Source organism: Musa acuminata, chromosome BXJ2-7 (assembly GCF_036884655.1).
Source record: "Musa acuminata AAA Group cultivar baxijiao chromosome BXJ2-7, Cavendish_Baxijiao_AAA, whole genome shotgun sequence".
Classification (NCBI taxonomy): domain Eukaryota; kingdom Viridiplantae; phylum Streptophyta; class Magnoliopsida; order Zingiberales; family Musaceae; genus Musa; species Musa acuminata.
Genome location: NC_088344.1, coordinates 1,969,740 through 1,995,147, shown reverse-complemented (window position 1 = coordinate 1,995,147; position 25,408 = coordinate 1,969,740). Strand labels below are relative to the sequence as shown.

Here is a 25,408-nt window from a genome sequence, read left to right as displayed (position 1 = left end):
GAGTCGCCTTCAGTTGCATTCTTTAAATTCCTTGTCAACCGTAAGAATATATGGTGTTGCTCGATATATACATCATGTAGTGGAAGAACTTTTGTGAGAAAGTTGTCATTGCACATAACATGACATGCATCTTACTGCATTTGATAGAAATGCAAGCACAACTCATCTTACTGCATTTGATTTCCTCTTTGTCTTGTACATTTCAAAGCCTTTGAATGCAGCATGGGGTTTTATTTGGCTAATTTTTTTCTTCTCTCTCCCTCTCTCTCTCTCTCTCAAAGAACAAAGAGAGGGGGGGAGAGAGAAGAGAGAAAAGTGTCCTGTCCTAACTCAAAAGATGAACACTGTTCTTCCCCATGTCTCTTGAAGTAGACGACTCCATCGTTTCCTGTTAGAAAGCCATCACGAGGAGCCGTCTCTTTAGTACGTTGCCAAAAGATGCTGCACATCGAACTTTTCTTGACTGTCACGCTATACTTCGCTTGATGTGTGTCTAAGTCACTGGATTTCCGCATGACGAGCAGGCTTTCAGTCCATTTAATCTTCTTTGCTCTTGATTGAATTCCCCAGCTTGTGATTATTTTTTGCATTGTATTATAATGCATATGTGAATCAAACCACTTGGACTTCTATGATTCCAAGGCGTTTTAGGTTCATCAGAAACATGCAGCCCCTTCTGTGCCTAACCTTATCCTGCAGGTTAGTGTGATGTCCACATCCTGTGAACAGTGTAGGTGGGTGACGAACAACATGCATGGTGGAGATGGATCTATATGTCCTCTAATATGATTGGACACTACAACGCTGTCAAAAGGCTCGATTTTGTGATCGTCGTCGGCATGAATCACATATACTTCTGCATATAACACCAGTGTTTCGAGTTGGTGTTACGTGAACTCTAGTTGATCAGTGTGATCGTCGTCGTCGGTCTAAAACTATGTGAACTCGATGCTTGCAATGACATCGATGTCACAAAGGAATTCAAACGCAGCTTGTGGTCCGTAGCGTAATGATTCTTTCATGCATAAAGCCATACGCAAAGAACATATGGGAGTTGTCACCGGTGGCTCAATAGTTCCAAACATTCTTATAAAGGAAGAATGCATGTTGCCTTTTGCCTTCTCCATGTGTGAAGTCCCCATCACTCCATGTCCCTTCTTATAATTGCGATTGAGATGACCTTCTTAGGTCGATTGTTCTTTTCCTTCATAGTAATCTCTTTTCCCAGTTCACAGACATAAAAAGATACTTTTGCATGAGGTTTGAAAGGTAAAACTGTGTGGTGGACTCACTAGATCAGTAGCCAAATAAATCAAACAATCTCATCAGAAGCTGCATGCCCATTATATATTTAGGATAATATGATCGAACATAGTTAAGGTTTAAAGTGGAGTAGGAATTCTTTAGTGTATATATAATATGAAGATTAGACTTAAAATTGTGCTTAATCTAACACTGTTCCAATCTGTAAACAGACACTGACATAGTAAGCACCGTTCCTTGACAGCATTATGAGGTTCTGCCAAAAGATAGTTTTACACCTACCTGAACTGTCCTGCTCACAGCACACTCTCTTTGGCTTCTTGTGTTTCAGGTGAGTTAGATAAGAAGAAGAAGAAGAAGAAGAAGAAGAAGAAGAAGAAGAAGAAGGTGAAATTTTGGAGAGAGAAATCTCTCTTTTGTTTTTACCCCTACCCTCAACACAAAAATAACCGTGTTTAATGGTACCATTGTCCCCTGATCGCTGCCATGCTTCCTGCTGGCTTAGGGGTCCTTCTTGGGTTTCTTTGAAGCTGCTCTTTCAGAGAATAGAATTGCTACGGGGAAGAGGAGATACAGTGACGTTTGGTTCATCTCCATAATCGAAATCAAAATGGGAATCGAATGAAAATAATTCTCTGTTATGTCCATTGAAGTAACCATGAAAATGATTTAATCATGTGTGGTGTTCATATATGAATCATCGGTAGATCACAATGCTTTCTAAATCTTTTTTTGATGTTTCTTGTCACAGAAGCAAGTGGCTCTGCTTCTTATTCCCTGTGTACCGTTCCGGGGCCGATTGCAATCTTCAAAATGTTGTTCTTTAAGGAACAAAAGTGAAATGTTGGTGCAAGTGACATGAAAAAAGCTGGAAGGAAAAAGATCGTACTTCACGAAGTATCTAAAAAATGAATTAGATGAGCAGAAGTAAAAAAGAAAAAAAAAAAAAAAAAAGAAAGAGAGAAAGAAAGAACGAAAGAGGGGGAGAGGAAGAGGAGACTGAAAGGAACAAGTAAAGAGGAGACACAGCAGGCGTTACCCATCATAAGGCCATCATGAGTTTCTTTGTGTCAGAAAAAGAGGAAGCGTCAAATGGGGAGTCACAACTCAATCATAAAGCAATAGATTACGAAATCATTTAAACCTTTTTCTTCCCGCACTTTTTCTCTCCAGTCCCTGCGTGCATTAACGTCAGTCTGTTTGCATCTCTGTTCTCAGTCTTTGGTCAGTGCACCTCTCTCTCTCTCTCTCTCTCTCTCTGACAAAGAGAAGTCATAATAGAACAGGGATAAAAGAGTGCTCTGGCCATCTCTGACTCCACTCTTTAATGCTCTTCCTCTTTCCAGCCTTCTTTTTTTGGTGCCCTCCTCTCTCTCTCTCTCTCTCTCTCCCCTCCTTGGGCTACGTTTTCCGACTGTTTGCTTCCACTGTTTCTGTTGTTTAGGCGTAAATTTTGGTGCTTATTTCTTTGACCAACTCTGTGAGATTTTCACAAGAGAGGTCTAGTCATTAGTGACACTGAACACTATGCAATTGGCGTGGAGGCCATCACCCCTTCTCTCATGGAAAGAGTTGACGTGACAAATCCACTCTACTCACCTCTCTTCCCTACTTGCCTTTGTTTGGTAGGACAAAGGATGGGAACAGAAGGTGGAGGGAGTGATGAGGGTGGCTCTCATTGCTCGGTTTTACTTCCTTTGTTTCTCTATGGCCAGTATGATCAAGGTTATATTACCGGAAGGTGAGAAAGGAACGCTCGTTGAGTGTTACAGTCGTAGTACTGAAGCCATGGCAAGCGACTGATGCTCACATGTGATGGATCACCATCAATCAATTGTCGTGGACCCGTTTGTTCGTCGCACCATGACTTGTCTGCATTGGCGTGCATGAGGCCATGGCAACAAGGTAGACAAGTCAAGGAACTGAGTGCTACAGGCTCCGCTGCATCCTAACATTCCAAATCCTTCGTCAAGAAGGCGATGAGCTCGAAATCAATGAGAACAAACGATCCTTGGCTCGCTTTGTGGAAGAGAATAATCCACGGTTGTCCGTAGGCTTCCGTGACAGCTACAGCTCGGTAGGGGTCTTGGAGGAGCCTTCAATGATCTCCGAGCACACAGTTGCCGGCATTGAAGACGTCGGAGCATGTGGCTACTCTCTCTCTCTCTCTCTCTTCCTCATCTACTTAATGCAGCGATGCGTTTTGTTCCATCAAGCATGCGGAAGAAGGTGCGTACGCTCCTGTCGCCGGGAGAATGACATGCTCGAATTCATGCCTAAAGACCAGCGCAAATGAAGGCTGCAAGTGTTCCACAGTTTGCTCCATTATAGCTGATGGCGTCTGACAACCGATTGCCGACAACATTTGCCCCACCAGCTAATGTGTTCTCCGCTCACTTTTATCAATGGCCGTGCAATTAAAGGAGAAAGCCATGGCTGCAGGTCAATGTTACAGTAAAGGCTACGATACATGCATGGGTTTTACAGCATAGCTTGCAAGCGTCGACATTAATTGATGTTGCAGAGCCTTGTTAACCTACATTAGGGTTTAGATTTAGCTGGTGATTAAATCTGAGGCTTTAGCTAATCGATACATTGCTCTCCTCTGCCTAAGTAAATAGATACAAAGATCAAGAGAGGTAAATGCTTGACAAATGACAATCCAGAAAACAGAGACATAAGCTACAGTGAATGATATTTACTTGTTGAGGACATTATGGTGTTGAGTCATTCATATAGATATGGTGGCTTGGTTCAAAATATGGGCATCCTTCCATGTGCATGTGTGGTGAGGAAGAGATAAAGATGAGGCAAAAGGAGGACATTAATGGGGGTGGGCAGTAGGTGTCAGTCAAAATATAACTGCTGGCTGTCTTCTATTGGACATTGAAATTATTAAATGATGATGGCTTCCATCATTCAACTCATTTACTTTTGTTTCCATTCCTCTGCCCCAACTTCCATCAACCTCTCCCCTCTCTATAGGACACATATAGATGCACAAATATTTAAGAACAGGACACATTTCTGTTACTTAATTGCATCACCATTTTTATTGTGGGATGATGGACAGTGTCCTTGGGAAAAAGAAACAAGGTTGCTAGGCATTAAATGGGAAGTTTAAATGACTTGGAATCTGTGTAAAAGATTTTTGTTCCAATTGACTAAGATGGTAGAGGTCATATGGGGAAGGAAACAGAGGCACAGAAGCTGTACTTGTTGTATCCCAATGCAATGAGCTTCCTCTCCTTTGTGCTGGTCCTTTTCATTTGCAGCTAGATTGAAGTGGACTTGTTGTTCCAAAAGTTGGATAAACTTTTTTTTTATTTATAATTTGATTTCAATATATTATTTAGATTTCTAAATATATTGAAATAAATTTCTAAAAAGTATATCATCATTTAGGAACTTCCTTGCCTCAAGATAGAAGCTGTTTGACAAAGTAAGAAAAATACAAATCTTAGATTCAATCTTGTAGGATGTGTTTGATTTGAAATTTTATTGCTTCCATTTGAGAAAAAGGAAACTATCTCCTTTTCCTTTTCTGTTTTCTTATCTTTAATTGTGATGTTGGTATTAATGAAGTTAATGATGGCAATCATTTTGGTAGGTTATTGCAATAGAAGTAAGTGGTGATTAAAGCAGTGATTATATTCATGAGATATATATATATATATATATATATATATATATATATATATATATATATATATATATATATATATATATATATATATATATATATATATATATATATATATATATATAGAGGGGAAGAGATATTGGTGACACTTGGATGATGGAGATGAGTGACAATGATGGTAACAGGAAGATGACTATAGTTGTAGGTAGAAGTTGATAGTGAAGATGGTGACAACTACATTAAGGTGATGTAAGTTGTGGTGGAATGAGAGTGGCTATGGTCTTCGGTTGAAGATGGTGAAATGCTGTGACTATGATGGTGATGATGACAAAGCGATTGCGATAGTAGTTAGATGATACCAATGACAATAATTATTATTCGGGTGCTGATGCTGATCATAGTGATGAATTGATTCTAAAGATTAAATGAAGATAGATAATTATGGAGATGATTATGAGGTATTGTAACAATGAGAATGACATGAAATAATGAGTATATTAATTATGCCGGTGTCAATAGTAACATAGCACTGTGGCAATGGGGGAGATAGTTGTGAAAATGAATGAGAAACTTAACTTACCAAAAGTAAAAAAATATTTTTTATTTTCTGAAGTCTACAAAATTTAAAAATCGGAGAACTAGTTTTTTAGAAAATAAAATAAAATTCTCATGTAGAAAACATGTTTTCTATAATTTTAAATGTTTTAAAGTAAAATAATTTAAGATGAATTTTGGAAAAGATCTTATTTTTTATTTTTTTATTTTTGGGTTATCCCCTTTTGTTTTTCCCTAAAAGTGTCTATCCATAATGTAAAATTAATTAAGTTATAATATTTTTTTATATATAATCTTATGGTGTTATTTTGGAGGTGCCAAAAATATTGTAATTGACATATAAGTTAAGTTTTTCTTTATATATATATTCTTATTTTTTATATTTAAAAACCCTTTTTGAAACCCTACCAAGGGTAATAAATTATTATTATATTTGAGTTATTGCGTCAAAGCCATAATATTTTTGTATAAGCTTACAATATTTTTGTATAAGTAACAAAAGCATTGTAACTAATATAGAGGTCAAGTTTTTTACATGTTTTTATTTTCAAATCAATAAGAAATACCTATTTGAAATATCGAAAGATAATAAGCTAGTTTGCATTATATTTTGAATCTTTGTTCATCAATTATAGTATTTTTTATATATATGTCAAAAACATCATATTCCTATTAAAAACACTATAATCGGATCGACTTAGATCAATTGAATGCAAAAGACAGGAGTCTTTTCAGCTTATCCTATACGAGCATTTTGGGGATACAAGAAAAGTAAGATATTATTGACTCGAAAACACAAAAAAAAAACCAAAATGAGATGGTTTTCCCAAAATTCGCCTAATAATTTATATAATCCAACATATAAATTTGTCAAAGATCCAAAAATTTTGTAGCTTGTAGAAATGGTTCACCACTCTATCAATTTCCAAAGGCAGAAGGATATGTGCAGTGCATGATCTATGCAAGAGCTTTTGGATCATAAGCGGAAGACACCATTTCCGAGCGAAGCACACCTCGATCACACCAATTCTAGTCTTAGTGGCATAGGAAGAGCCAAATAAGATGGGGCGCATGGCGTAAGGCGTGACATGGCGTGTCTTCTTCGATCCCACAACAACAATTAAGAGTCGAGAAGCAGAATCTACGCAGCATTTCATTCTCCCAAATGTTCTTGGGATGTGCTTCGAGTGGTCATGCAGTGTCACGATCTACGTGAGATCATATGCAGCACGTACAGCTTTGCACCATAACAAATTGTACTGCTTTGGGTTTCACTACCACCATTAATCTCTCCAATCGCTTCTCCATCGTCTCTCTCTCTCTCTCTCTCTCTCTCTCTCTCTCTCTCTCACGCGCGAGCGCACACACACACACACCCACCATGAATGGAGCTAAGTCATGTGATGATTTCTTGGACTCATGCTGACCTCCGGGAATCCCGCTTCTCTTCACATCCATCACATTCCTTCATCTCTTCCAAATCAGTCCACATCTCTCTCTCTTTCTCTCTCTCTCAAATCCCAAAGGTTTGACGTCAATTATTAAAGAATGTCTGCATGGAGACATATGGCATCTGGTAATAGGTCTGCATGGATCCGTGCGCGATGCAACAGCTCATCTGCATAGAGTTGTCTCACTTTATCCCATTCACTGTCCTACCCGTTTCCACGGCGCTTCCTCTCCTTCTCTGACCAACTTGTACAGTGGCTTGTCCACACCCCACGCATCTACTTTTGCATGCGGGATAATAATATGGTTGGAAAATATGTCTCGCTCCTAATTAATAACAACAGTAAGAACATTATGTAATGTAATCGATCGAGGTCTATGTTCCTCAGATCTTACATTGTTGGCGTTCAACTTCATCCCTCACCACCGCCACAACGAACACCATCCTACTCGACTGCAAGTGTCAACTTATGTCAATATTGACCCTATCAAAAAAGTGGATACAGTGCTTTGATGATCATATTGTCCAGAATTAGCCAGGCAAGTTGATTTGTAAATCTTCAATAATTCACATACTATTTTGATCAAAGTAGCTCGATCAAGAAACCAATCTCTCTCAAGTGGCTCGATTGGCATGCAGATCAGATGTGTGAAAGATTGTGGCGGTACTGTGGAGAAATAAATGGCCAGATGGAAGTATATCGGAGGGCTACTTTCTCTGACAGCAAGAAGGTGAGAGCAGTAAACTGTGAAATCCCAAAGCGAGACATCTTTTATCACCTGGAATGCAATAGAACAAAACTCTTACTGCATTGAGAAGCTTCTCTCGGAGCAGGGTTTATGTGAATCAGGAAGTGACATATTGGAATAAATGTTTTGCAGCGACCGCACTTCATCTGGTGGCAATTTCCCCTCTGGTTCTCGGACCATCAGATGAACCAAGTCATACAGCAGCCTACCCACTCGGTGGTCAAATCGATCGCCTGTAAACTAATGAACAAAGTCAAGCCACTTAGCGTAGCATATTTGAACTACTGAGTGTCAGAGATTTAGTCCATCGGTGTCAGCTAAATGGAAGCATCATGTTTGCTCTGGTTGACCTTGACATTGACCATAATTCTTTGCGAGAAAAAAAGCAATATATGTGCTATTTTAATCTTGCATGGAATTTTGTGTAGAGAAATAGTACATGATTTGAATGTCAGATTTGATGAAGAAAGTTTGGCGATATATATTCAAATCAGAAGCAGACACCTGATAAATGTAAACTTAAGCTGCTACAGTAAATCGATCCCTCCCACCCCACCCAGCTACTTCCCTGCTGTATGTATCTTTTACAGTTTGAAATGCATGAATAGGAATCACATAAGGCAGAGAGGCATCACTGTCTTGAATTGAAGTTGGGATTCAAGGACATTTCAAATCTCATAAATGCACCATGCATAGGGTTCGGGTGACAAAGAGTTGTTATAGGCGTTTTATATTCCCATGGCTTTCTCGGAGCTTGGGAATCCGAGCTAGTGTTTCTTTTCCCACTGAGAAATGAGCCTTTTTTTTGGGAAGGGGGGTGGGGGGGGGGGGGGGGGCCTTTGGCAAGGGTGTGTGCGCATGCAGTGTTTTTTTTCCTTGAGTTATCGATTGATATGAACTCCTAGGTTCTTTTGGAGATGGAGAAACTTTGGACACTAGCTGAATCCTCAATCATCTCTCAAGGTGCATCCTATGGCACGTCTATTAGCTCAAGTTAAAAGAGGGCTAATGGTACTTTCCAAAGAAGAAAAGCCTATTCTTTTTTGTATGTTCTTGGGGTTTGGAAATCTAGTCATGTGGGAAGGAGCAATGGAGAGAGTCAACTTGGTGTAAGGGAGGTGAACATGTGGCCATATGACATAATAGTTCTAGACAAGGTGGTGCAAGAGAGGGACAGAATTTTTGGGAGTTTGCAAAGGGAATTAGAACTTACAAGGTTGGTGGTGTTTGGTGTTAGACTAATCATTGTGATTAAACTAATCACACATTTCGACCACATATGTCACCCAAACAAATGCCCTTTCGGTCAACGGTGCTATGTCGAGGCACCTGACAAGCCTAATTGATAACAAGTAAAATCTGGAAGCTGAGGAAACTGCATACGGTGAGTGGGATGACAAGAGGAGGAGTAGAGACAGAGTCCATGGAGTGATTTGTTTGCATCAACTTAGACCAGCATTTTAACTTCCTTCTCCTTGACGAAGCCTACTTCATTGATTAGTGAGGCAATGGTGGGGGGGTGTGATCAGTGGAGGACCATTTGAGTCCAAACCAAGGGAGGTCCAACCGATGGAGTGGTAAGTACATCATCAACAGGCTCTTCTTCAGCTGGCTCTTTTAGTGTTTTAAGCTGATCATTGTCGACAGGTTATAGCAATGAAAGCCTTAAAGAGATGCTGCTGCTGCCGCTCACACAGTCGATGCACTGTAACATTACATTGTATTCGACCAGCAGACAGCCCATATGTGCAATAAAATCCCCCAACTGGGAATAAGACAATATTTCGGCACTGTTCGCTGAAAGCAGCAGACTGGAAGACACATTGCTGTTTAGCAAATACATGGAACATTGGAACCTACCTCATACTAATCCATTTAATATGAGCGAGAGAGAGAGAGAGAGAGAGAGAGAGAGAGAGAGAGAGAGGGAGTTGTCTCTCCCCACCACACTGCCCCCCCTCTCTTTTCTCCGTTAAAGATGGGAGTGAGAAAGGTAGAAGTTATTGCAGTCCACAAGCGGAGTCAGTGGGGGAAAGGAATCCCCCGCACGAGCCTTCTCATTCCCCTCTTTACTTTTCTCCTATTTTCTTTTTGCAACCCTTCTTCTTCTTCTTCTTCTTCTTCTTCTTCTTCTTCTTCCGAATGAAACGTAACAGAAGAGAAGTTTGGATCTTTCTCTTCCAGTAGTCCTTTCTCCAGTGTCATTTTCTCATATATACTCCCCTCAAGGTCACCAAAACACTACAATTTCTCTGTCCCCCCATCATCTACTACCGTCTACATTCATCTCTCTCTCTCTCTCTCTCCAAAAGCCCTCATCTCTATCCTAGGAGAGAACTAGGACTGAAACAAATTCGTTCTTCTGTTGCTTCGTTTTCTCTCCTTTGTTCTCTCTAAACTAGCTAAACTGGTCCTTCTTCCTAGACCTAGGAGCACTACATGCTCCTTTGTTCTTTAGCACTCCTCATATCTATCAGCTAAGTAGCGAACAGATACAGCACAGGCTCCAAATCCTCACTGTCCCTCTTAGGTCTGCTTCACCCCTAGGAAAACAAGATCCTTTCTGCACTTGGCCTCCATCTATTAGCTCTTCTGTTAAGCAACAGAAGAGAGAGTTTTTTTCCGCCCCCTTCCCTCCCTCTCTTTCACCCTCTCTTCTTATCTCTGAATCACTTTTAATACATTTACTAGGAAGTGACAGCTAGAGTGGATCTAAATGTGCAATTGCAGTCGGCCATCCAGCAGGAAGTAGTAGAAAAGTAAACAGAAAGGAGGAGAGGGAATAGAAATGCCAGTCGAAGAGGTCCTCATGGAAGCTATCTCCACCTCGTCGCCGGATCTCTCCTTGCACATCAGCCCCCCGAACGCTGCTTCCTCCTCCTACGCCGACGCGGCAATCGGCGCTGACCACGACAAGCTTCACCGGGAGATCCGCGCCGTCGAGTGGCACACAGGCGGCGGAAACGAGGCGTACACCGAGCTCTCGCTCTCCTATCCTTCAGCTGTGTCGGAGGCCGAGAGCCCGTGGCGGCAACAGAGGTTAACGGTGCAAAGGTCGCCGCTGCCATTCGACCACTGCCACAGCAACCAGCGGGCGCTCGAGGGCTTGATGGAGGGCTCGAGGCCGATCAAAGGCATCCCGATCTACAACAACAGTCCCTTCCCTTTCCTCCATGTCGATCCCAAGATCGGGATATACAACCAGGTCTCATCCTATTCTCCTCCTCAATTGCCCTCCTCCCTGTGCTTGTCATCGTCACCCTCTCCACCGACCTGCTCCCCGCCAGCCTCATCGTCCAATTTGGGGACGATCGCGTCGTCCTTCTTCAACCCGGTCGGCGGTGTCTCGGGATACCATCGACTGCCCACTCCGCCGACGAGGCTCAACGGGCTCTCATCACCCGACCTATTGATCAAGAACCAGCAACAGCAGCAGCTCTTCCACCCCCAGCAACAGCACTACCACTACAACAACCAGTATGGCATCGGATCGTTCGAGGCCTCGCACAACATGATGAGGTCCAGGTTCATGCCGAAGCTCCCAGCGAAGCGCAACATTCGCGCACCGCGAATGCGGTGGACCAGCACGCTCCATGCGCGCTTTGTCCATGCCGTGGAGCTCCTCGGCGGCCATGAGAGTATGCCACGGATGTCTTTCTCATTCAATACTTTTGATGTGTTTTCCTTATATATATACACATATGTTCAGATATGTAAATCGATCGTAAGAAAATTAGTCTGAGAGATTAATCGTGGTTGACATGTATGTTCTCAGGGGCAACCCCCAAGTCAGTGCTGGAGCTCATGGATGTCAAAGACCTCACTCTCGCTCATGTCAAGAGCCATTTGCAGGTATCATCTGCATAATATTGTTGGTTACTTACGGCTAAGACTGCCCTCTGTCCTCTCTCTTCTCCCTCGTTTCTCCTGTCATCGTTTCTTAGTACGGCCGTTTTCTCTGTGAGAAGCAGACACATCTATTCTCTCATTCACTCATTCATTCAGTCATTCATATCTCTGCGTCCATCGGCTACTGTGCCAAATTCACGAGACAGTGGAGAGAGAAAAAAAAGTTGTCATCATTTCACAATGATGCAAACTCTCCAAACTTAAACCTCACACAAAGCATCAACCTCGTGGTTAAAGGGTGAGGAGAACCCATGAAAAGAAGATCCCTGCAAACAAAGAATAGATCCGGTCACTTGGATTGCAGTTAGGTCTAATTCTTGCATATTTCTTTTCCTTTCCTTTATCCTCTTTCCTCTACTGTCTCGTGAACTCACTTCCTCTTTTCCTCTACGGTGCCACTTACATCCTTCTTTCTCTTTCTCGACTGATCTGTGCAATTGCTCTAACCTTGCCTCTGCAGATGTATAGAACTCTGAAGACCACTGACAAGCCCCCAGGTAATTCATATTGCTTGGCCCTTGTGAGCTCTCTTCCGTTTCTTCTGCTCGGACGCCTTAAACGTAAGGGTTATCTGCATTGTTCGAAGGTCAATCGGATGGCTCCGGTGAAGAAGATTTCGCTGCAGGGAACCCCGATCTTAACTTCCGACAACTCATGGAGCAAAGAGCGTCGGATGGGACTAAACCAACTCAAGATTTGGACTTCCCTCCCAGCATTACCAACACCACTTCTCGATGGAGTAACTCATCAAGGCAAGCCTACAGTTTCTCGCTTTGTTCTCTTGATCTTTTGCAGTAGGTGTACTATAGCTCCGCATGATATTGGGGTTTCGTTTACCGGGATCCACTGCCAAGGACATATACCTGAAACAAAAGGGGGAGGGGTCTCATGGCAGCTTTTGCTTTTGTCCCCCCCTCTCCAGTGTTTGAGATCTCACTGGGAGAGAATGGTACTCGTGAACTTGGAGGCCATGTTTGCAAAGACAAAGCAAGACAACAACAAGTTCGGACCTCACGATCAAGTTCTAAGATCATATCAAGTAACATTCTACTTTCATCGTGGCCAATCTTCACGCACGTTAGTGACAAGATTATCCTGACAAGAGACCCTACTCAGTCTATCCCAGCAGCTGATGTATGTTGTCAGATAGGAAAAGAAAACCCTATACATCTTGTCTCCAGCATCCTTCTCTCTTCAGCTTTATTGCGTTATCCTACAGTGGCATGTTAATGGTTCTCGAGCTCTGCTTTGACCTTTTCCTTCTTCTCGATGCATGGCTGTGATTCCAGATACGTGCTTTGACCTGACGTGCCCTAATATCTACAAATAGTTTGTATTCTTCAGGTGTAGGCCAAGCAAACACTCATCCTTTTTCTTCTCTCTTTCTTTGCCAATTCCTATCGGTTTTCCTCCAACCCGCCTTGAATTTGTACAAGAGCTTTTCCTTCACTCTACTGAATAAAGTTTGCATTCATCAACATAGCTACTGTTGAACTTTACATTATATCTCATCGCTCATTATCACTACTATGAGCTCCTTCATTATTCTTCTCCCCAGTTTGGCTCATCTCTCCTGCTTTCAAGTCTCAGCAACCAGTTACTGGCCTTGTTCTCGCTATCTCTTTCCATTTGAAAATGAAGATTTTTGATCCTATTTAAGCCGAGTTATGAAGATATACATGATCTCACATTAGAGAAGAGAGGCCCATGATGTTAGAAAGGTCATTTGTGTCTTACGGATGATTCCTAAGCACATTTCTTGATGAATTAGCTATTGATCAAAGAGGAAAAATTAAAATCTCAGATAGTTTAGTTTCTACTATTTGCATGTTAAGTTTAGTTTCATATATGTGATTTTGGTGAGAGAGGCAGGAAATTTAGTTTATAATTAACAGCTTCCTAGATATACATTTGAGACAGCATAAATATGACACTGAAAACTAATGCTTATATATAATATACATGACGATTTGGTTAGGCCATGATGGAACATTCGACTCGACATTCTCAAGAATACAGTGCCATGAAAAATGAACGATCATAAATTACTAATTACTGAGAAAAGTTATAAACGCTTTTGCTTGATTAAAGTCTCATAGTTTCATTAGTTATAACTTTGTGAATTGTATTTCTTTCAACAACGAGATGATAAATAATACCAAATACGATCCTCAAAATGACAACAAGCATGCCGTCGTCTATGGTAATTAATTGATTCTTCTTTATGGATGCCAAATTAATGTTTTTTGTTTCTGGAATTTATTATTATCTTCAGCAGAAGTGCATGGGAGCAACCGAGTGCAGGTGATGGAATTCGGCCATCAGAGTTCTCCTCTGATATTGAGGTTTCCTCGCTACCTTTTTATTCCATCACTCGATTATGTAACGACGCATGCAAAACCTCTCTCTCTCTATCTCTCTCTCTGGAGATGAAAAGTTAAAGAAGATAGATCGAGTGAGGTGACTGTGGATTCGTGGCTTTTGCAGGATGGAGATACTTATCGATCCAATGCTTCACAAGTAGCTCATCTAGAACACAAAAACCCTAGTTTGGAGTTTACATTAGGGAGACCGGACTGGGATGCGACGGAGCACGTTTGATGCTATGCGATAGGGTGAGTTGATATGTTGGTCCACTGTTACTGCTACAGGGAGACGAAGAGGTACGGAGGTTTACATGGATCAGTAAGCGTGAAGATAGACTGAAGCAATGTAACTCCTGCTGTACTACGAATTCTTCTCTTTTCCTTTCTCTTTTTGTGTGAACACTTTAGTCGTGTGCATGGGATGACTAAAGCTGAAGTAGTTGGTGATGGTAGGAAGCTGTCATTTACATGCACGAGGAAAAGTAAAGCTGTTCTTGTGAGGCAAGAGCATCATATTCTTGCTTTCCTCGTTTCCAGAATGTTGTCAATGGTCGAATGTGAAATCTTTGATCTACGTATGTCATACTCTGATGCCATGGAAATGGAAATGGAATGGTTGTGTGATTCAAAAATCATACTATTCACGATGGTATCTACCGAGGCATACTATTGCACCGAATGTTTATATCCATATAGCCCCGAACAGTGGATGATGCCTAAGGTTTTTACATGCTGAGGACTTATTATTGCAGGTGTTTGGATATACTGTTTCCTAATAGCTTGAGCTCTTAAAACTTCTTATCATCTGCTCGAGTCTTTGATATGATATGAGAGGGCCTAATAATGAGTTCCAAGTCTTGGACTTGGGCTTCGGTCACGCAGCGCTTAAGATAGAATGGTAGATAGGTGAATAATTGGATAGACAGATAAATACGTAATAAATATTTGGATAGAATATATGGTTGTCCCCCTCATGTGCAAGCCAGATTAGGTTTGGGTGCAAGACATTTAGAGAAAAGGATATTATTTAGGATTTTATCATTTGTAGCCCCTTTTTTGCTATTTACAATCTAAGATTAATATTTGTAACTTTTCTTTTACTATTTATAATCTCATTTTAATTTTTTTTTAAAAAAAATTAAAGTATTTATTTATAAATGGACATAAATATTCTCTTATTTTTTTTCTTCTCATCATCCTTTTCTTTTTCTTCCTTCTCGAAAGATAACATTGATAGAGGGGGGACGACATCAAAGTAACATTAGTGAGAATGAAATAAAGGGCTATGGGGAAGAAGAAAAAAAGATAAAGATAAAATTGATAATACTAGGGCTATAAATAGTAAAATAATATTTTATTATTTTTTTAAAATGTTATTAGTAGTAAGGAGGTTGTCAATAATAAAGAGGAGGCTACTTACGTGATATACTGACTCATTATGGGAGATGTGACTTATAAGGTTTGGTGGTACTCATCGGGATCGTAGTGGGTGACGTAGTGGCATGCACCCTGGAGCTGAAAAGCTAGATATATCAGATGTCACTTACCAGCTCTAAGTAAGTGGACTCTGATGTCTGTTAACTCAGACTTGACGGAAGAAACTTATATACTATGTTTTTGAAAACATATGAATTATTTTAGATACGAGTAAACCATAACGAAGGTTAATGACCAAAACTACAAGGGTTAAAATGGACCACCTAAATCTTCGAAGACAGTTTTAAAAGATAATAAAGAAGATGATTCAAATAATATAAGTAATCAAATATATAATAACCAAACTAATTGATTAGACATCTAAAAATAAATTAGCCTAATTAACCTAAGATCGATTTGTTGGGTATATCACCATTAGAGTAACTATGTGGATTAAAAATTATGAATAAGGGGAAATAATTACATTACATTATATAGATACGATGTATAATGACTCTTCTCTAACATTGTTTATAATAATGGTGTTTCCTTTTTATTTAGACAAAAATACTCTCACACATTTACTAAAATGACTTGATCACATATGTTATAAAAAGTCTTTAATTTTAATAAATAATTATTATATTTATATTTTTAAAAAAGTAAAAAAATAATACTAATTATCTTAGAATCATATTACAATAATTTTGTGAAATTTTGAGTTGGCTTAATAAAAGTTGATCAAGTTACACTCGATAACAAAATTAATTCAAAAAAAAATATTTAATATTGATAATTAATTATTATAAAATTTTTAGAAATAATTTTAGTGGAAGTTCACCGAGTTACACTTGAGATTGAGCTAAGTTACATTCAATCATACTTATTAAAAAAAATTTAATTTTGATATTATAAAATCATGTAAAAATAAAAAAAATACTAATTATCTTAAAATCATAGTCAAAATAGTTTATTTGAGTTGGTTCAGTAAAAGTTGACTAAAGCATACTTAGAAACTGAACTAACTTGTAATTCATCATAAAACATATTTTTAAAAATATCTAATTTCGATAATTATTTATCATAAAATTTTTAAAAATTATTTAAAATGGTATCAACCATCTTAAAATAATGTCTTAGTGGTTCAGTGAAAGTTCGAATCGATTTATTAGAAATCAATTCAAAAAAATTTAAAATTTGATAACTAATTGTTATAATTTTTAAAAATAAAAGGACAAATAATCTAAAAATCAATGTTTTAGGGATAATTATTATATGAATATTTGAATTGATTTAATAAAAAATTTAATCCGTTACACTCAAAATTAAAATAAATTACACTCAATCATATAATCTTTTTTATTTCAACTGATTTGATTTATTATTTTTTATTATTTGATAAAAAAAATTACTCTCAGGTAAAAATAAATATGAAATTGCCGTCCGATTAAAAGCCAATAATAAAGATTTGTCCCTTCAAAATTTCCCAATCAAAAGAGGAGGTAGATAGAACGCGTTGACTGGTCGGAGTGAAAGACCGGTAGAATAATTCATTTCGATAATATCTGCACATTGCAGCGTCCGCTTTAATCTCTCGCGCGCGCTCTCTCGCTCTCTCTCTCTCTCACACACACACACACACACATACACACACACTCAGAGTTGGAGATGGCGGCCTCCGACGAGGGAACGAAGAGATCCGACGGCGGAGGCGAGACGCTCTGGTCCGTCCTCCTTGACTTCGTCGCCAGCTTCGTGTCGCTTCGGCCCGCCATCCTCCGACGTCGCAGGTCCTCCTCCGGCAAGGCCGCCTCCCGCCGCAGGGAAGATTCCAGAAACCCCGTCCGATATCTCCTTCTGTGGACCCGTCGCCGCGGTCCCCTCCCCGCTCTGTTCGGCATCTCGGTTCGTGGATTTCGTAGATCCTTCTTCGTGTTCGATCACTTTGTGTATCTTCAAAATGGTCCAACTAAATAACCTAAGAAACTGGTCTCTGTTAGGTATTTTGGATCCGAAAGTTAACAACATCTTTGATGAGAAACTGTTTGGAACTATCATACGTTTCGCCCCCGGGGACGATATTGGGTGACTAGTGACTTAATTAACTTGGTCAACGGTGTCGAAAGGTATCAGGGCGCTGAAAGGGGATTGTGTGTCGAAGAGAACTCAGCTTAATTTCATATAATTTTCGGCATGAGAAGCTCATTACTGTCAAATGACTCCTTGGGAGTTTTTAATTTGAGTAGCTGAATTCTTTCTCATCATGGTCTTATGATCCTTTTCTTTTATTTTTTCGTTCTTCCTCGCCCTTTTGATTGGAACCTCTGTAATTATTTGACTGTCATACTTTAAAGGTACTTTATGGGCATGGCCCAGCCATCTTTTCCATCTTTCATCTCGTGTGGTCATTATCTCCAACTTACTAGCTTTTTCCTTGCTTTTTGTGTAAAAGGGCACATCTTCTTTGCAAAAGCTTATAGGAAATTGATTCTTATGCTCAATTCTTGAGGACTAATTATTAGAGTTATAAGTAGGTGGCACAACGCAGCACTAAGATGGATAAGGAAGGTTGAATGATAAAAGATTGTGGCTACTTACTATATTGTTAAAGTGATATGATGACAATTAGATGTGCCAATCCAATCTTTGCTTGAGATTATAATCAATTGATCTTTTAATGCACTTTTCTCTGACTATTGACAATTTACCTGATGGGAGTGTATCACTTTGATCATTAATTTTCAGTCTCTGTATTATCGTGTCCTCATGGTCTATGTCAGACTTAGTAGTGAGAGGAGTTAGTGACAACAGTGTAGCAGGGATTAGGCAAGATGTATGTGAGGTCTCTTGTCGCTGCACAATGCAGTAAGGACAGTAGTGGCTATTGGCTTCTTCAGAAGTTCAGTGCAATCTTATATCATGTTATCTGTGGTCCTAGGAATGAGGGTGGTGGTGGAGTCTGCACATGGAAGAACTTAACACAACCTCAATTGAAGAGAAAGGTTGCTCACAAGGTAAGTATAGGATTAGTGTCGAATTGTAGCGTATGGTGCTGAAAAGCAACGGTATGTATGTTGTGAAATGTGAATCTTGACGAAAGGTATAGCTTTTTTTAAGGAGATATGATAGGAGCCCTTTTATACTGTAAGATATGAATCTTGACGAAAGGTTGCTCACAATGCAGTATTTGGTCTTTTGAAGGAGAGGCATTAACATTCATTAACGAAAGGATAGGATCTCTTTTATCCTGTAAGATGCAGCAAGGACAGTCATGTTATTTGGCTTCTCTAAGAGTCGCTGGCTTCGTATTTCGTGCTTCTGTTGGTCCTATGAATGAGGGTGCTGTTGGAGACTTAGTTGAAGAAGTTAATGCAAATTCAATAGAATGGAACAGTTGGCAACAAAGTAAATATGTGTACGATGCTGATTAGTAGGTCATGTTATTTGAAAAGAAAATATATGGATGCAGGGGACCTTGCGCTATTTGGTATTTTGGAGTGAGGCGTTGGCAGTCATCGAAGAATGAAAGAAGTTTAGTGTAGGGGTGATTCCATCATGACTAAGAAGCATACATTTATAAGGCAGTTGGAAATATGCAGGGTTAGAAGCCCCGTCTTACAAAGTCACTCTCAAGTGGGCATTGCTGTGTGAACTTTGCAAAGGCAAGAAGGGAATGCAATTTAGTCAGAAGATGAAGCAGAAAAGATAATTTATCCACACCTGCACTAGAAGAACGAGAGATCAGGCTCAGAAGTTGAAAATCTGTGTATTGTCTGTTGGGATATGATAGAAGATGAGAAACTGTCAAATGGGTTCCCGTTAACAACTGAGCTGATTTCCAAAGTAAAAAGTTTATATCATATGCTCCAAGTTTCAGATCCTAATTATTCCAAACCATAGGCTTTTGATTGTGCCCGAATGCGAGTTGCAGCACACACTTTCAAATCATCAAATATTTTGATGTTTGTTTATTTAACGATTGCATCTTGTGAGGAATTAAGATTCTGGGCCAGAACTAGTGATCAAAATGTTATCTTATTGTCTTTTCACTACTTTTTTTTTAGTAACTTGCATGCACCAGTCAGTTCAACTGTTTTCTCTCACAAACTTTGGACAATGGCCACTTTTGGTCAGCATGATTGAACATTTCAACATTAGATTGGATGTCTGGAATGTCTGACATTTTGCCATAGGATTGTCAAATGAAAAACACTTATAGTTCTCTTTTCTGTATGGCAGGTGGGGACAATCACTCTTTTGGCATTGGCAGGGTTGCTGATTTCTCTGTTTATATTGGTTGCAGCAACATTAAATGTTATCATTGTCTCCTTTCAAGTGTCCTTAATAGCTGTTGGAGGATTTTTATCAATCTTTTTTGCAAGCATAACAGCAATTTTTATCGGAGCAATACTATCTGCAATATTTGTAATCTCCACCACAACCATCTCGGCAATAATTGCTGTTATGTTAGCCGCTGGTATGTAATGATTTATTATTTTTATTCTCATTCTAGTGTCTTACGGTTTAAGGGAGCTGTATAGGTTTCAACATGCTTCCTTTTTCACTCCTGCAATTTATGCAGTCTAAGCTAAATAACATGTTGAGATTTGATTCTAGTTATCTATCTAGATTATTATCATGATCTAGTGGTTACATGATGATTTCAATAACCACTTGAATCATGATCTAGTAGTTATAAGGTGGTTTCATTAACCACCTCGTGATCTAGTAGTTAGGGTGGTTGTTATTAGGTCCTATAAATAGGACCGTAGTTCATGTAGTAAGGGATAGAAATAGAGATTGAGAGATTGAGCCTGAGTCAAAAGACAGATAAATAGAAAGTCTGTGTGCACTTGGTATCTTGTAAGTGTTCCTCCTGATTTTAATACTACAATAGTTTTCTTGAGTCGAAAGAATTCTTTTTACTCGTATCGTAGTATTTTGTTTCTCCTTGCTCCTCCTTTCCCAACATTTGTGGTATCAGAGCCTAGTTTCAATCTGAACTGGGTATTATGACTTTTAACGGCAATTCTATGTCTCAACCCCTTATCCCAATTTTCTCGGGCAAAAGCTATGAATTTTGGAGTATCAAGATGAAGACTCTATTCAAGTCTCAAGATCTTTGGGACTTAATAGAGAATGGATATGCAGATCCAGATGACGAAATCAGGCTGAGGGAGAATAGAAAGAAGGACTCAAAGGCATTGTTCTTCATTCAACAAGCTGTACATGAGACGATTTTCTTAAGAATTGCAGCAGCGACAACCTCAAAGCAAGCTTGGTTGATACTTCAAAATGAATTTAAAGGCTCATCAAGGGTGATTACGGTAAAACTTCAAACCCTCCGTCGTGAGTTTGAAATTTTGTTCATGAAAAGCAATGAATCGGTGCAAGATTTTCTTTCTCGAGTGACTGAAATTGTTAGTCAAATGAAATCTTATGGTGAACATCTTCCTGATCATATAATTGTTGCAAAAGTTTTGAGAAGTTTAACTCCGAAATTTGATCATGTTGTTGCCGCAATTGAGGAATCAAAAGATTTATTTATATATTCATTTGATGAACTAATGGGTTCCTTGCAAGCACATGAAGTAAGGTTGAACAGGTCACTTGAAAAAAGTGAAGAAAAAGCATTTCAGGTTAAGGGAGAGTCTTCTACTTCAAAAGGAGACAAAAAATCAACAGGAAGAGGACGTGGCAGAGGAGGATTTCGTGGTAGAGGAAATGGAAGAGGAAGAGGACACTTTGATGAACAAGGGCAATCAAATTATGATCAAAATTACAAAAGTGGAATTCAATGTCACTATTGTAAAAAGTTTGGTCACATGAAGGCAGATTGCTGGAAAAGAGAAAAACAAGCAAGCTATGTGGAGAAAAATGAAGAAAATAGTAAGTTGTTTATGACTCATTTACAAATTCATAATATCTCAAATGATATTTGGTTTTTGGATAGTGGATGTTCTAATCATATGTCAGGCATAAAATCAATATTTAGATATATTGATGAGACTCACAAGTTGAATGTTAGACTTGGAGATTACAAGCAAATCCAAGTGGAAGGGAAAGGAACAATTGAGGTGAAGACAAATCAAGGGAAGGTAAAATACCTTGATAATGTTTTCTTTGTTCCTACTTTATCACATAATTTGTTGAGTGTTGGACAATTAGTAAATGATGGGTATTCGGTAATATTTGATGATGGTTCATGCACTATTAGAAATAAGAAATCTGGTTTGATTATAGTAAATGTTTGCATGACACAAAACAAGATGTTTCCACTTGATGTGTCAAATATTGAAAGACATGCGTTTATCACAACTCAAAAGAATGAGTCTAGTTTATGACATTTAAGATATGGATACCTTAACATTAAAGGTTTAAGGTTGTTAAGTCAAAAAGGAATGGTTTTTGGATTGCCTAAGATTAATACACTTGATGTATGTGAAGGTTGTATTTATGGCAAACAAAGTAGAAAATCATTTCCTATTGGAAAAGCATGGAGAGCATCTAATTGTCTTGAATTAGTTTATGCTGACTTATGTGGACCTATGAATACAAAATCATTTGGTGGAAGTCAATATTTTTTATTGTTTACGGATGATTATAGTCGTATGAGTTGGGTATATTTTTTGAAATTGAAATCTGAAACATTTGATAATTTTCGAAAATTCAAGGCACTTGTAGAAAGACAAAGTGGTAGATATATAAAGACACTTCGGACAGATAGAGGTGGTGAATTTTTATCTAATGAATTTAGTTCTTTTTGTGAAGAAAATGGTATCCACAGAGAATTGACAGCACCATATACACCGGAGCAAAATGGTGTAGCTGAGCGAAAGAATCGGACTGTCGTTGAAATGGCAAGAAGTTTGCTTAAAGGAAAACATCTTCCAAATCAGTTTTGGGCAGAAGCAGTTGCAACAACAGTTTATTTGTTGAATATTTCACCAACAAAGGCTGTTATGAATCGAACTCCTTTTGAGGCTTGGTATGGTATGAAACCAAGTGTTAGGCATCTAAGAATTTTTGGCTGTATTGCTTATGCTTTGGTGAATTCACAATATCGTCACAAGCTTGATGAAAAATCAGAGAAATGCATTTTAATTGGTTATTCTTTACAATCGAAAGCATATCGATTATATAACCCTGTTAGTGGCAAAGTTATTATTAACAGAAATGTTATGTTTGATGAAAGGGCAAGTTGAAATTGGGAGACCAATAAAGGTGAAACACAAATGCAGATTCCAGCAGAACTAGACACTCCGCAGAATCAAGTGACAGATCCTGCTCCAACAAATTCATCGTCAACCTCACCCAATAGCAGTTCAAATTCGGATTCCTCAGATGAAACCCCTCCAAGAAATTTCAGATCACAGACAGAAATTTATAACTCAACATTTGCTTTGTTTATTTCAGATCCGACAACTTTTGATGAAGCAGTTAAAAAAGAGGAATGGAGAAAAGCAATGAAGGAGGAAATCAAGTTAACTGAGAAGAATGAAACTTGGGAGCTAATGGATCTACCGAAAGAAAAGAAAGTGATTGGGTTAAAATGGATGTTCAAAACAAAATTTAAATGCAAATTATTTGGTTTCACTGATAGTGATTGTGCAGGAGCTTTAAAGAGTACTTCAGGCAAGTGGAGCCATCACAATGAAGTATTATGGAACGGATGAACAAGTTGCGGATATCCTCACCAAATCACTTCCACTTCGAAAGCATATTTATTTTATGTCGCAAATTGGTGTATACAACTATGAATCAAGGGGGAGTGTTGAGATTTGATTCTAATTATCTATCTAGATTATTATCATGATCTAGTGGTTACATGATGATTTCAATAACCACTTGAATCATGATCTAGTAGTTATAAGGTGGTTTCATTAACCACCTCGTGATCTAGTAGTTAGGGTGGTTGTCATTAGGTCCTATAAATAGGACCGTAGTTCAAGACAGATAAATAGAAAGTCTGTGTGCACTTGGTATCTTGTAAGTGTTCCTCCTGATTTTAATACTACAATAGTTTTCTTGAGTCGAAAGAATTCTTTTTACTCGTATCGTAGTATTCTGTTTCTCCTTGCTCCTCCTTTCCCAACATAACAAACATGAGGTGCAAACTCTCCTGATCTGATTCTTTTTGCAGCGTATTCTTAATATGCTAAAATTGACACCTGGTAATACTGGCTTCATCGACCTGAGGATTTGTCACTTTCAGATATAAGTTCCATAATGACATGCTTGCTTTGTTATGGCACAACAAAGAGAGTCTTGCCCAAGTTTCATACTTCACATGCTTTCATGGCCTGTGCATTTTTAATGATCATCCACCAAGTTAACTTGCATCTTATTTGATAATGGTTCCTTTAATTCTTCCCATGTACATGACTGATTCCCACTTATTTTCTTCTTTTCTTTGATATTTAACTCCCTCCTTTATTGCACAGTTAATAGGACAGTTATTTAGTGAGAGTTTGCTATCTATGAGTTGTCAAAATGTTACCTTAATATTCTTCATTTTTAAACAACTTATATATAGTCTGTTGGTGTCTAACCTCCTACAAGAGGTTCATTTCTTGAACAGGTTTGTTTCATTTAGTCCTTTTAAGTAGTTGTACAAGAGAGAGAAGATCCAAATAAGGAAAATCTTTTTGGTTTGGTGTCTTTTGAGTTTTGTTGCCCATTTGGCTCAAACATTCATCTTTCCTTACAACTTTCTAGTACTTCATCCAGACAACAAAGAAAAATTTCTAACATCTCTCTACATATCAGTTTACGTTGAGTTTATTGTCTCTTTAGAGGCTTGATATTTGTAGCTCGAATATTCATTATTTGTATTTTTTGGTGGCAATTTTCCAAAAGGTAGTTCTTACCAATTTAATACTGCAATAGGATGTATGAAGCTTTTCCTATGGTTTGTTCTATTGGTTCATTATAGACATGGAAAGAGGGACTTATTACATGTTGTTGCCAAATAATCTTATTCCAGGGTCAATTTGGATTGTTTGATATATCAAATGTTGCCAAGCTAAGAATGAATGACAACAAATTCTTAAACTATCGAAATAGACACAGATATTCTAGATGATGTTAGTATCTTCTATAATCTTTCTGGTTGCAAGTAATTAGTCAATCATGCTAATTTATATGTTACAATTGTTGGAGAATGTAGCTGATTCCTATGTGAAATAAAGGGTCAAAGGATAAAGAAGAAAGAAGGTAGGTGCCAAATGGTAGATATGGAGAACTTTTGATTACAGAACACAGAAACAATTATAAATTTTCCATTAGAAAATCTCTTTTTGTTATTGTTTTTTTGAATTTTCTGTAATTTGACCTGGATAAAATGTTGAAACTTTGTGCTGTAGGATCGATTGGGTTCTTCTGGATTGTTATTGTTGCTGCTAGGAAAAGCATGGACCTTACCAGGCACTCTGTGAGCATCACCAGCTCTGCAATATCAGCATACTCAGCTGCTTGGCAAGCAAGATGGATGAATCTTCAAAGTCTGAAGATGCAAGTTTACTGATTTAACCATCATGCCTATCCAGCGAGTCGACTCTTGTGGATCTTGGACATGTATGACTCCATGGAAGAACTCATGGATCTTGGATATGTATGTCTATACGTGTTTCCGTCTTTGGTGTTCAACTATGCATAGTGTTTATTTATCCGGTCTTAAATAGTTGGAACATTACGAATAATATTGATTTTTCACATAAGCCTTTTAAAAAATCATTGTCAATGCTATGATAAATTAGAGGGTCTTACAATATCAATGCCACTCTTCTAGCTTGACTTTGGCTTTTTATTAGTTCTACACCACTGGAGAGCAAATTGAGACAGCTTATTTAATTGTTTTTGGAATCTCAAGAGTAGTAACCATGGAAATTTTGTTTGCTGACTTGCCAGCAAAGCTGGACCTCTTCATATACTGCTTCAGCACTTGAGATACTCCCTTAGTCTTGACTATCCTAAATTCCATAAATATTTGAATTCCTAATCCTGGATATAATTAGAACACCAAGCAAATAATAAACACATCGATGTGCCATCAATT

General features: G+C 38.6%; 1 protein-coding gene and 1 pseudogene across 2 annotated transcripts; both read left to right on the top strand.

Moving 5' to 3' along the window:
* Positions 1 to 9,589: 9,589 nt before the first annotated feature.
* Positions 9,590 to 14,509, top strand: LOC135616571 (transcription repressor KAN1-like). Of its 2 annotated transcripts, none has more exons than XM_065115893.1 (6): positions 9,590 to 11,298; positions 11,436 to 11,512; positions 12,030 to 12,066; positions 12,156 to 12,321; positions 13,848 to 13,914; positions 14,057 to 14,509. In XM_065115893.1, exons 1-6 carry the CDS (start codon positions 10,449 to 10,451, stop codon positions 14,168 to 14,170), a joined length of 1,311 nt encoding a protein of 436 aa, XP_064971965.1. In that variant the 5' UTR covers positions 9,590 to 10,448; the 3' UTR covers positions 14,171 to 14,509. The 2 variants fall into 2 exon arrangements, with proteins under 2 accessions (XP_064971965.1, XP_064971964.1); XM_065115892.1 differs by having other exon boundaries at positions 9,591 to 11,298; positions 13,845 to 13,914.
* Positions 14,510 to 16,933: 2,424 nt separating this feature from the next.
* Positions 16,934 to 25,143, top strand: LOC135616570 (uncharacterized; annotated as a pseudogene).
* The last annotated feature ends 265 nt before the right edge of the window (positions 25,144 to 25,408 follow it).

What these genes read in the sequence shown, in the direction of transcription:
- LOC135616571 (XM_065115892.1), top strand. Translation starts at nt 10,449, where the DNA reads ATGCCAGTCGAAGAGGTCCTCATGGAAGCTATCTCCACCTCGTCGCCG. An exon ending in GCTCCTCGGCGGCCATGAGA is followed by an intron (nt 11,299 to 11,435) that starts GTATGCCACGGA and finishes GTATGTTCTCAG; the next exon opens with GGGCAACCCCCAAGTCAGTG. An exon ending in ATGTCAAGAGCCATTTGCAG is followed by an intron (nt 11,513 to 12,029) that starts GTATCATCTGCA and finishes TTGCCTCTGCAG; the next exon opens with ATGTATAGAACTCTGAAGAC.